Source organism: Typopeltis vanoorti, chromosome 3, assembly GCF_054136105.1.
Source record: "Typopeltis vanoorti isolate ZY-2024b chromosome 3, IOZ_Tvanoo_1.0, whole genome shotgun sequence".
Taxonomy (NCBI): Eukaryota; Metazoa; Arthropoda; class Arachnida; order Uropygi; family Thelyphonidae; genus Typopeltis; species Typopeltis vanoorti.
In genome coordinates, this window is record NC_143551.1 from 105,063,479 (window position 1) to 105,077,316 (window position 13,838).

At 36.3% G+C, this 13,838-nt stretch overlaps 1 protein-coding gene across 2 annotated transcripts in view; it reads right to left on the reverse strand.

Moving 5' to 3' along the window:
* LOC150108440 (ubiquitin carboxyl-terminal hydrolase 15-like) overlaps positions 1–13,838 on the reverse strand; it is a 337,668-nt gene that overhangs the window by 79,393 nt on the left and 244,437 nt on the right. For both annotated transcript variants that reach the window (XM_090390782.1, XM_090390781.1), the window contains 2 exons: positions 8,028–8,222; positions 7,846–7,916 (listed from right to left, as the gene is read on the reverse strand). In XM_090390782.1, the coding sequence (XP_090246908.1) occupies positions 7,846–7,916; positions 8,028–8,222 (266 nt within the window). The remainder of the gene's footprint in view (positions 1–7,845; positions 7,917–8,027; positions 8,223–13,838) is intronic.

The window sequence follows — 13,838 nt, forward strand, 5'->3', positions numbered from 1 at the left end:
ACCAGTTTTAACTTATGGATCTGAGAGCTGGGTCAGAAGTAAAACACTTGACCAAAGACTAGAGACCGCAGATATGAGAGTCCTGAGAAAGATTAGAGGCGTGAACAGATGGCATCAAAGGCAATATCATATTAAAAACAAGGATATTAGGAAAGAACTTTTGTCAGCATCCAGGAATGCGTTAGCAGAGCTAATCTCAGGTGGTATGGTCACTTAAACAGAATGGGCGAGGAAAGATTAGCAAAACAAGTGTTCTCTGCCAGGTTGGCAGCAAAACGGCCCAGAGGAAGACCTAGATATAGGTGGATTGATACAGTACAAAGTGCTGTAGACGATAGAAATATAAGATCTGATAATGTTGGAGTCTTGACGAGTAACAGACTGATTTGGAGGAAAATTGTAGATAGGAAATTAATAATGATGTAATTTTTTTCAATGTAGTACTATCATATCCTGTACACCCCTTGAGGGTACATGGCAGGAATTTGATGATGACAATCATTAATCCCAGGATGCAAAATCCCAGGAAAATAGTATCACTAAGGATGAGAGAACAAATGAACTAATTCACAGAAAGGTAGAAAAGTTACAAAAGCCTGTACTGGACAAGATGGACTCTATAATGCAAAAATTGACTGAGTTATCCACTCGAGAAACCACCATATATGCTCCTTTGTCCTTGGACAGAGAATATGACAGGGGTAATCAAAGAGAAATCTTTAGGTGCTACAAGTGTAACAAACTGGGCATATTGCACGAAAATGCTATGTCAGACAAGGGAATCTGAAAGGAGACTACCAGAAAGAGTATAGATCTCACATCTGCACCAGAGATATAGGGAAAGGAAATCAGAAAAATCAGGAACAATTCCCTGGAATCTATGTAGAAGGAAGAGTTTGCAATAGGAGATTTAGAGTTTTGGTGGATACCGGTTCCCAAGTCTCTTTCATCTCAGAGAGCCTCCTGAGGAAACTGGAACCACATGCACAGGACAAAGTAAAATATCTAAAGAGACCCATAAATCTAGTTGGAATATCCCCCCGTGGTTGTTCACGTAAAATAATCTGTAAGAATAAAAGCCAGATTAGCTGAGTTTGGTATGTATGTATGCTTGGCATCAATTCCTGGTATTACGATGAAATTCTCCCTGTTCAAAGGATCCTGACACTATTGATCAGATAGACGAAGTGACACTCACTGATAAAAAGGTCACTTGTGGATATGAGAAATGAGAGAAGCATAGAGACTAGGGCAAATAACCTCAAGGATAAAGAATGCACCCCAACTAATTCCTTCAAGCGAAAAAGGGGTGTCAGGCATGAGACAAAAAAGGGACAAGGCAATCATGACCACACAGATTGCAAGAATATGTAATGATTATAGGTAGAGAATGTGGTGTTTTGACAATGAATGCCGTGTATATATGTATAAGTAACACTAAGATAGAAGTGAAGAAATATTTAATATGTGAGACTTAACCTGTTTTGCAGGAAGTCTAATAGAGAAATCTATTTAGGGTATTAATTTATTTAAAGCAATTTGTTCATGTATTATAAGAAAGCAAAGTGTATAAGCTAGGGTCCAAGGGTCACATTTTAGCCATCCAGAATAACGTATGGCGGAGGGAAAGTGAAGTTATACGAAAAGGAAGCTGGAACGCTTTCTAAGAAAACACGGCACGCGGAGGTGTGTGGGGTGCGATAAACAACGTGGCGAAGCGCGTGAATCTCCGAGATTGAAACGGGCAATATAAACACCAATCCCCCCCCCCCATGCGAGCCTTTTTTGGTTCCTGTTTCCTGACCTCGTGGACGTTGGCTCTCGGTCTCCGCCAGAGGAGAAGATTCTAGGCTGGCCGTGGAAGTTATGAGTCGTCTGCTGTAGCATATGAGTTAGGGCTAGCAATTTCCTCAGACCAGGATAGCTATGCTATGTCGTGCAATGGTAATCCAGATGTGTGCCTGCGATACTAGTGAAAGTCCTGAGCGGCACATAGCCTTTCCAATTCAGAGAATCTGGCCGTGCAGCTATCGTATGTGACCTGGAGAATTGTAGACCTTAAAGGAGCCTTGATGTCCAAACAAGGCTGAAGAAAGAACTGAAAGTCATTCTAGGAACGGTAATGTAGATTGTCATATTCTGTTTTCCAGTTGAAGATTTATGTGCGAAATCTGTAGGATATTTTGTGTAATGGACTTATTGTAAGGAACTTTAGGAACCATCCCTAATTTAGCATTGACCTATCCCTGTTAGAGAAATGTTTCCCTAGAAGGGATTTGTATAAGAGATGATTGTGATATGTTGAGAATTATAACAAGTGACCACATGAGTGATAAAGGATAGGCTAGAAGTTTGTTAATTTATACAGAGAAGTGGTCCAAGTAATTTGTTCATGTACTGTAATGTTAATATTGAAATTGAGGTCTTGCTAGCAACATAATATAGTTAACCATGCATTTATGTTTTCTCATGTATAATTTCTTGATTTAATAAACATGTTTCATAGCATTTGCCTGTGTCCAGCTTGTTATATGAATTCAAATAGCCACTCATAAAATTTCCATCGAACCTAGCGGGAGGGACCCACGAGTATAATTTGATATTTAGAGCCACGACTGCATGCTAAGATAAAGAGAACAGGAATTAGTTTATTTATTGTTGGAAGTTTATTACTGTGTATCACTTTGAGAGCCACCTTGGATAAGAGCCTCATCTATCCTCAGTATTGGCTGGCACAGTAAAAATATAAATTTGTCAATATTTATCAGGTGAACTGTCTCAGAGGATATGTTTAAGAGCAGCATCCCTTACTTGGATAAAGCCCTAATCATAAATAAAATTACACGTGACTAAACTTAAGAACGGCCTAAATTTAGCTTGTTTAAAGAAAGGGCAATTTGTATGAGTGAGTAGGGTATATGCAACTAACAAGATTAGATAAAGATATAATGGTAATATAGTTATAGAATATGCAAACCATATAAGGAGTTGGTACATAACACTACCAGTATGGATTTTGCCAATCTAGATCCACAGGAGATCCCCTGACCTATATCACTCAACTCTGGACCGATTGCTGTTGACATCTCGAAGGCTTTTGATAAGATCAAAGTCTACTCAACAAATTACCATCATAAGGACTGCCTTTGCCCTTGTTTAAATGGATTGCCACTTTCCTCTCAGATCGATCCACACACGTAATGTTCTCTCTTCACACTTTCCTGTTTATGCTGGTGTCCCACATTTTATATAAACAAACTGCTCCCATTGACTGCAAATTCTATTCATAGTTTTGCTGATGATAGCACACTCCACTTGTCCACATTACTCACATTACAAGTCTACCTACTGTTGGAGGAAGTTGTTCTGTTACTGAGTTGACACTGATTGCAAAAAGCATAACTTATAATCAAACCTTGTGCTACTCCATATGCCCAACTCTTGGGCATATAGTGTACAGATAGTGGTTTCCACTTGGAAATGAAAGATACAATTGGATAGAAAGTACTTTATAAAAAAGATGGAGCTTCCCTCTCAAAACAAAATTGTATAGGCCTTTCAGTATATAAATCTCTAAGTAACATCATGTGTTTTTCATATCAAAGAAAAGATGCACACCTTTTAGGAAGGCCTCTCTAATGGATACCTCCAGCCAGACTATATCAGTAGAAGAATGTTATTTTCTGAAGTCAGATCTGAAAAAAAGTTGTTTTTCTCCAGAAATCATAAAAGTCAACCCATTTTCCCAAAATCTTGACAGCATTTTGGTCAGAGAAATTAGATGTAGTTATGTGGGATTTTGAATCCTTTCCTCGCTTAGAAAAGGCAATAATAATTGCTTTTTTTGCCAGGTAGCTGGAAATATACTCTCAGAGAACATTTTGCTGTAAAGGTGCAACAGTTGATCCACAGCAGTTTGGGCAACATTTCTTTCCAAAAGAAGAAATGAAAGCTGCTTTGCTTTCATTTCTTCTTTTATGAAGAGCTATGTTCAAAGGGGGGAGGGGGGGGTATAGAGTGTATGGAGAGGTAGCACCTTAGTGTCGATGTCAGCCGCTGATCTCAGGTTCAGGATGTTGGGCTCTGGTCCTCACATACACTCAACTCTCACTTATGGCTCCAAGAAGTTGGTAGTACACATCAGCAGCCACACCCCGGTAAACTGCCTTGGCTGGCAGACTAAACTAAGTGAGGGTATCAGCAATATAGAATGCTGTAAATAGGGAATGTCAACCTTTATGTGCATGAAGTCTGGAATGGCCAAGATGGCAGAAGAATCAACACTGGCTGATCAAGGGCATGACAGCAAGATGTGCGGCACATCGAGGGCACACTCCTGACATCCAAGGGAATTGTGGCCAGCCACCGTGGGTCGTGGAAGAGATTGGAGCCACCACGTATTTATCCTTTGTCAACCATGAAACACACACCGTGTCACAATATGAAGTTAGAGATGTGGTTAAGACCCCTGCAACCATCAGTTCTTATAGCTAGAGGGAAGAAGAGCTTGAAACCGGGAATTGTAAGACAAGAACTACTAAGAGAGTGTATGAAGATAATATCCCAAACCCTCCAGGGAGGATATTCTCAGATGTCCCTTGTCTGAAAACCAGGAGCAATCTCTTGAAAATAGTAACATGGAACGTCAGAACACTCTACGAGGCAGGCAAATTAGATAACCTACTCCAGGAATTAGAAGTGATGAAGTGACTACCATTGTCTGTGGTTGGGAAGAGGTGAGAGTGCCCTAAAGGCTCTCGCTGCTCCCCTATGAGCATATAACGTAGGGAATCTGTCTTTTATCCCGACTCATTGGCACTGGGCCTCTCATGCGATTGCGGATTGTGGAGCTCTCTGAGTTGACACATCCAAATATGAATTACTCTAGATAAATAAGTAGAAAGGCTCTAAAAGGATAAAGAGCGAAGTTAATGGAATGGTGATGTATTTGAATAAATAAGCATATTTGTTCATTGATAGGATTACGGGGAATCTAGTTAATAGATTTAAGTTAGTATGTAAGTTAGTATTTAAGTTAATTCTAAGCTAGGTTAAGGAAATGAACATATAAAGGATTGGTGAAAACAGGAGTAATTTAGAGCCTTTCAGGATAAGTTCTAGTGGCCCAGCACAGGCAGGTGCATCTTTTGACGAGAGTGAGAGCATGAACTATACAGGTCTGTAGAATTATTAATAGTGGCAAGTAATATGGCCTTTAGGTCATTAAAGCAAGAGTGTCTGAACTAATATTGTAATAGGTGAAGTTGGGGTGATGAACCTCAAGGTTGTTGCAAATGTATACTATAAGAGAACACTAGAGTGTGCACTAGTGATATGAAATAGTATAATGAAAGACAGTATTATGAAGGGTCATGACCCTCAAGGTTGATGCAACTGTATACTGTAAGAGAACACTAGAATGAGCACTAGTGGAAATCAGTATTGATACAGTAGTGGTTTGTAAGAGGAGTACTAGTCAGGGGTATGAACCTCAAGGTTAATGCAATTGTATACAGTAGGAGAGCATAACCTGATGATAAAGATTACAGGTGAGGTTTACCCTACTGATGACTAGTCGTTGCGATAGTAATCCTGCTCAGTACGAGAGGAACCGCAGGTTCGGACACTTGGTACATGTGCTTGGTCGAGTGACCAGTGGTGCGAAGCTACCATCCGTGGGATTATGACTGAACGCCTCTAAGTCAGAATCCCGTCTAGCCACTGCAACGATACCATTCGTGCCTCGCGCGTTAAAAGGCAGCGCTAGCCGGAGTTGCTTTCGTACCGTCACGGTGCGATCGCTCTGGCGATGAGGCCACTAGAACGGAAGCATCAAGGCAGCCGTTGAGACTATGCGGCAGCTGCTTCCTACGCCGCACCATTCAGGTGTGACGTGCGGGCACCAAATCGTCCGCAGACGACCTAGGTACTGGTCTGGGTGTCGTGCTTAGAAGAGCAGCCACCATACTGCGATTGCAGGTATCAGTGAAGTGAGGTGGACAGATACAGGCATAATAAGAAGAAAAAATCACACTATAATCTACTCTGGCAGTGACTTGCACCTTAATGGAGTAGCACTTGTCCTAAGTAATGGAATTGCAAAATCTCTACAGTATTGGCCTATAAATGACAGAATCATAACAGCCAAAATAACTGTACAGCCATTCAACCTGTATATTATCCAAGCATATGCGCCAACCCAAGACCACCCAGATGAAGAGTTGGAACAATTTTATGAAGACATCCAAACTGTAATCTCCAGTGCTAAGTCAGATGATGTTATTATAATGATGGGCGACCTGAATGCAAAAGTGGGCTCAGAAAAAAATCTCATTTTGCATGGGAAACCAAGGGCTTGGAATCAGAAATGAAAGAGGTGAAAGATTAATTCAATTCTGTGAAACCAATGACCTAATAATTGCCAACACACTGTTTAAACATCCTCCCAGAAGACTATATACCTGGAAAATCCCTAGGGACATCTATAAAAACCAAATTGACTATATAATAATAAGCAAAAGATTCCAAAATGCAATAACAAACAAAAACATATCCTGGAGCAGACATAGGATCGGACCACAACCCAGTGATTGCAAAAATCAAAATAAAACTTAAAATACCAAGCCAACTATTCATAAGAGAAACTTATAATTCAAACTCACTTAACAACCAAGAAGTTAAAGACTGCTTTATAAAAGAATTCACAAAATCCCTTAACAAGTCTGACACCACAACTCACACAGAAAATAGAACACCAATTGATGAAATTAACATGAACTGGCAAACATTAAAGAATAGCATCAATGAAGCAGCCAAAAATACACTCCCACAATTAAAAAGGAAATTTTAATTGATTGTCTTTAGGGGAAGATGAATTTAATCACACAGTGTGAGGCCACTGTCCTACTTAATGGAGACCTGAAATGGCTTGAGAAAGTTCCATGTTTGATCTCTAGAGCAAGTTTCTGGTCTATGTAAAAATCAACCAAAATACAAAAAATAAAAACATGTAAAATTCATAAAAAAACAGGAAAATAAACTACTTAGGCCCCCCTCCCACAGTATGAATGTACCATAGGTTTATAAACCCTATGGCACATAAAAAAAGACTCTATAATGGACGTCTCAAGTCTAATGAAGGGTTTTTGCACACCAGTACAGAAGGGTTTGCACACCAAAAAACATACCAATCAGAGAGAGAGAGAGAGAGAGAGAACGTGTAAATTTACAGATTATTTTCCACAATAATCTGTAAATTGTATGTGTTTTCCAGTTTTTTTTTTTTTTTTGGATAAAAAAAATCTTCTGTATATCAGACTGGCTGTTTTATCTTCTATAAAAATATTTTTATTTTTTGTATAGTAGTCAGAAAATGCTCACCATCTCTGGGATATGCTAATGTAAGTAATGTGTTATGTGAACTGCTGTAATACACTGATAGAAGCAAAAAATAGCAGTGCAAATGACATTTATAAGTTCTGATAAGATTGCAGAAAGTGAATATTAATAAGCTAATTATCAAAAAAATAAAAAAATAATAAATACATTCATTTACCTTTATAGTATCCACTTCTGAAAAATGATTAGTGCTATTAAGCCCAATGGATGAACAAAGTAAAGAAAGAAAACATTTTCATATCCCATTTCATTTCCATTCAGGTAAGCAGGATAGAGAGATAGATATAACAATTGATATGTATCTTAAAACTGAATTGAAAACATGGGAAAAACATCCAAGTCTTGAGTTACTGATTATAGGAAATGAATACTAATAAGTTAATATTTTATATGACAACATAAAATTAATGCAATTCAAACAACAGCACTTATCAAAAAAATTCTCACCTGTGCTTCTTTTTCATCAAAAAACTTTTCTTTAGCCTTTGGATGCCAGTCTATCGCAAGATATGTTCGGTCTGTTAAAATGAAACAAAATTATAAATACAAGAACAATAAGGAAAAGTAAATGAATATAATTTTTTTTTTAGTTATAATATATTACTTAGCAAGAATAATAGAGTACATACTATTAAATTTCAAAAGTTGACCATCATCTTTAAATTTTTCCACTTCTAAATTGCCTGATGCATTAACACTCTGCATAGAAAAAAGATGATGTGGTTGGTTGTTATCTTCTATATCATCTGTATTTTCTATATCACCTTTATCTTCATCAAGTTGGTCACTATCATAATCATCACCATTGGTCATCATCATCACTTCTGTTTAAAAAAAAAATATATATACAGCAATTCACATAATGCATGCTATTAAAATTGTATAATTTAGTCATTCTCACCAATCTGGAAAAAGGAAAAGCAAAATGTATAAAAGCATGAACAGAATGTATGCCAAACTTACCTCCCAAAATTCATCATCAATTTCCCAATATGTACCCTCAAGGGATGTAGAGGATACACTCTGACTACCAAATGATGAAGTTTACGTTATTACTAATCTACTATCAACAATTTCCCTCTAAATTAGTCTATTACTTTTAAGAACTCCAATTCATATCTACCATTTTGGTCTTCTAGGGCAGCGCTTCCCAAACTGTGGGCCGCGGCTCCCTTGGGGGTAGGTTTTGTTGAGGGGGGCCGTGAAATAATGAAAACAAATTTAATATATTTTAAGAGTAAGTAGATTTTTTTTTATTTTAAAAGAAACGTATTTAACTTTTATTATTTATTATTTATTTTTTGTTATTTTTTATATTTTAATGGAAAAATTCACACATTGGTGTTGATTCACAAACTTTGCTTCCTGCATATTTCGGCGCTTAATGAATATTAGTAAATATTGCATATTCATATGTTTCATTTCAAAGTAGTGGTTAATTGTATTTACTACGAATGCTCTCCAGGGAAGCTCCAAATCTTCCTGTCCCTTTCATCACACGGCGTTCGTAATCAGGGACTGTTGATATTGACTTTATATACATACCAAAACTCGTTTTATATTATCACTGTCATCCGAGCTAGTTTTCTGTTACCAATAAAAGTTTTGCATATACTTCACACATGAAAAAAATCTTAAACAAGTTAATGTGGGGAGATAGTAACTCCCTTGCAATGGTAAACAACATGCCCTCCCTAACAGCCACTATACTGCAGAGGCAATAAAAACAAGTAGTTTTATTATGCCAGTGAATAAGGTATGAGGAGTCTGTGTAATATATTTCTCAACAAATAGTGCAATTAGAGACAACTGGGATAAAAACACTAATTAATGAATCACATGTCCCCTCATACAGAAATTATGCTGTATAGACTGAAACAAAACCATATGTTGTATGGGCAAACACAGTATCTAAATAAAAACTATTGTTATTAATTAGATGTGTGTGAGTTCGATTTCCCAAGGCAGCAATAAAATTCAACCGAACGTGTTAAAATTCGTAAAAGTGTTAAAACTAAGTAATATATATATATAATGAATGTTATGGCAGTTTCACATATGGAATTCAGTTGAAGAGAGTTAGCATTTCAAATCTGTCAGCTATGCTTTTATCTTTCAGTGCGCGATCTTTTGTTATTACCGCACCAATCATATGCATGTTTTAATAACCTGCCTTTGCTGTCTGTTTCGTGTTAGGCTTAATTACCGTAAAGGGAGAAAAGTCACAAAAGAGAAAAATGTTCCTGGTCTGGGGATTCCCTTATTCAGGTAATATTCACTAATTTCATGTTAGTCTGTGGTGTGCCAGTATCGGTAACTGGTGATATTATTTGATCTATTTTACATTAAAAAATTTAACCCTGAGATGGATAAGTGGCTGATAAAAAATAAAAAAAAAATCCCGTGAACAATCAGAAGAAGCAGAAACAGACAAAAAAAAAAAAAAAGGACAGTATTTCATATTTTACCAGGACAGCTCGCATCGTCTTCAGAACCATACGGTAAGAGGCAAAAAATGTAATATATGCATTTGGTTTTTGCAATATTCGCTGTGTATGTTTTGTATTGAATATAAATACAATAAATATTATAATAATATATCTCTCTATCACGATTTTTTTTCTAGGGGGGGGGGGGCGTGAAATATTTTAATTTTTGCAAAGGGGGCCCTGACATCCTGAAGTTTGGGAAGCACCGTTCTAGGGCAGTGCTTACCAAACTGGGGGCCGTGAAATAATGAAAACAGATTTAAAATGTTTTAAGACTAAGTAGATTTTTTTTTTTTATCTTAAAAGAATCTTATTTAATTTTTATTATTTATTATTTCTTTTTTGTTTTTTTTTATATTTTAATGGAAAAATTCACACATTGGTGTTGGTTCACAAATTTTGCTTCCTGCATATTTCGGTGCTTAATGAATATTAGTATATATATGCTTATTCATATAAGTTTCATTTCAAAGGTATTGATAAGAAGCACAAAAAAGCTTGCAAACGCAAAATCTTGTGCTCATTTAAAACGGCCAAGTTTTTCGCACTTTAAATTAATGTTTCATTGCTAGTGTACACAGGTGCAGGTGATGCATGGGAAAGAAATACGCTTGGTGTGTATGTTTTGTATTGAATATAAATACAATAAATATTATAATATACGTCTGTATTAGGATTTTTTTTCAGATGGGGTGTGTGTGAAATCTTAATTTTTCCAAGGGGGGGGGGGGGGGATTTTGATATCCATAAGTTTGGGAAGCACTGTTCCAGGGAACTTCCGCCCAAATCCTGGTCTTCCTGTGGATCTTTTTCATGCCATCTTTGCATCAAACTCCTGTTTTGCAATTTTGTGAACCTTTACTCTTGTTGCATTTAAGTAACCATACCAATTTAGATTAACTCTTCTCACACATTCCTAAATGCTAACAATGCTAAGTTCTGTCCTAATATCTTTATTTTTAATAAGATTCAGACATTGATTTCACCTTTTCAATCTCCTAATTCTTTTCAGAATTCTCATATCAGTTGTCTCTACCCTTTGATCAAGTGTTTTATTTCTAACAGAACTCTCAGATCCAATGTTGTCTTGTATAGTGCTAGTTTAGGGTTTTGGCCAATTTCTCTCTTTTTCTAGGTAAATTTTTATTCAAATGGCTTCCTATCATATCAGCTTTGCTTATTCTGTTGTCAATTTCCATATTTAATTTGCTATCTTTGCTAAGAAGTGTACCCAAATAGCTTAAAGATTTTACTTGTTCCCCAAAATTAAAAACCTGTCTTTAAATTACTTTGCTTATTTTTATCCTCATACAGCAATTTAACTACTTGTAAACATATACTCTTGAAAATAATTCTAGTACAAATTTCAAAGCAATGAGGTTGTAATGACTTATTTCAGGTTAACTTGATGCTGTTGAAAGTGAGTTTCCCAACAATAAGATAGGATGATGATATGAATATTTTGGAACCTGTTAAAGAAGACGATATTCAGCATTAATTTCTTAAATATCATCTCACCTTCCTCATATAGATGGTTCAATGGCCTATCACAACAAGTACTGTCCATCCACAGCTCCAAGACCCTCGGCTGGCAATGTGCCAAGAAGAGTCAATTCATGTTGAAGAGGAAAAAGGAATAAGGTGATGAATGAATTCGTTTCCAACACGCGAAATCGTGCTTTATATGTAAAATTTTCCAACTGTTGTACAAGCAAAATAGTTCAACCACTTTAAAAACCAGAATTTTCATAAAAGAAAGGCTAATTTTCTGATGAACATAAGAAACTCATCCCACGGAAATGCATTGATTACCCTATCATTGGAATGGATTCGCCTTCTTCTGATATGCGCATAAGTGTCGAAGGGTCTCACATCTTAATCCTATTTACATATTCTATTATGTCTGTTAACATGTTTCTTCTGGTCAATGTATGTCTTGTAAACCTGAGTTTCTGGGAGGACAAGCACTTACCTAACCATTGAAAAGCCCTTATAAAGGTTTTTTGTTTTCCTATATGGGATATGAACCAATATTTTTTCAGTCAATGCGTACTGAAATGAGCTATGGAGACTGCTAAAACACGAATTTACATGGCTATACCACATAATTTAGATGGATGATAAGCAAGCCAAATCCTGCATGATTGAAGGGGAGCTTTTATTGCACGAATTTACAATAAATGTAAACAAATTAATATGGGCATAACAGGGCAATTTGATTTATGCAGATATACTTGGCAAACTATTAAGAAAAATTGCTGAATTCAAAATATCTAAGAACAAGCTGAAATCATGATCAAACTGACAGGCGAACAATCATGATGGTTATATGATTTTTTTTTTTGAGACCTTAAACACACACAAGAGGATAGAATAACATACAGATCATATTTAAACTGTGCTGAGTTTATAGCAAATAAACTAGTATACTGATTGATGACGAGCAGGAAGGCACCAATTATACAGTAAAAAATGTTACCCTTTTCCCTTTCTCTATATCCAACCTTCTGTTAAGTTGGTTGTGGGGAGAGAGAGAGAGAGAGTATGTGTGTATACACACACAAGAGGATAGAATAACATACAGACCATATTTAAACTGTGCTGAGGTTTGTAGCAAATAAACTAGTATACTGATTGATGAAGTGCAGGAAGGCACAAATTGTACAGTAAAAAAATGTTACCCTCTTCCCTTTCTCTATATCTACCCTTCTGTTAAGTTAGTTGTGGAGAGTGTGCGTGTGTGTATACTGGGGGTGCCCCCCCCCTAGTATATTCTCTTTGTAGTTTACTTTGAAATATACAGACAGCTTTTGCAACCATCTACTTTGTAGAATCTTTTATGGAAAGGCTCACTGATTTACTTTTCCATATGTTGTCTACTGCTTGTAGGCTTGCTTTCACTTTTGTTATTAGAGTTCTTATCTCTTTTTAGTCTAAATTGTGCATCGTGTTGCTCCCTAGGTATGTGAAGTTCCTAACCTCTTCCAGTTATTATCTGTTGATCTTTATTTGGCTTTTCATCCTCTACCTTCCAAATATCATCGTTATTGTTTCATCAATGTTCATTATCAGCCCATCTCTTTGTTCTTCTTCACTTAACTTCAGCACTGGTCTTTCTAGTTCCTCTTCATCTTCTTCAATAGTGACTACATCATCTGTAAATAGTAAACTGTTTCTTTTTGTACCTTGAATTGAAATTCTCCTTATATTATCCTTTATGACATCTACTGTTCTTTCCAAAGCAAGATAAAGATGCTTGGGGATATTGAGTGTCCTTGTCTCATGCTTCTTGTTGTCTGGAACAATTTTCCTATTTCTCTACAGTTTCTCACAGAAGCCTCTGCCCTGTCATTGAAGTTCTACAGACATATCGGAGTCCTGTTCACTCCATAAGTTTCGAGTATAGCCCACACCACTTTCTGATGTATACTGTTAAATGCTTTCTCCACAATTAATCTTAACATTAATATTTCATGCACAGTACTACCATCTCTTCTAAATTCTGCTTACTCATCTTCCAGATTTTTTGCCATTAGTTTTTTTTTATTCTTTCCATTCATATCATAAGTACTTTTCCCACATGACTTATTACAGCTTTTCTTTTAGGCTTACACGGTGATCCGAATGCATTTTTGAAAATTATGGAGACAACTACTGTGTTTGAATTTAACTAAAATCTACATTCGACGTTTCGATCTTTATGTCAAGGTCATCTTCTGGAGCGTACAAATATACACAGGAAACAAGCTATACTACAATCACACTGGTTCATTAAAGACACTAACCAACTGCTACCACAATTGTTGGCCTGACCTCTGGTGAAAAAAATAAAAAATAAAATAAAATAAAAAAATAATAAATAAATAAAAAATAAAAATAAAATAAAATTAAAAAATTATACATCAACGCTAGAGTCTTATTATTAGTGTTGTCTAATATATATATATATAT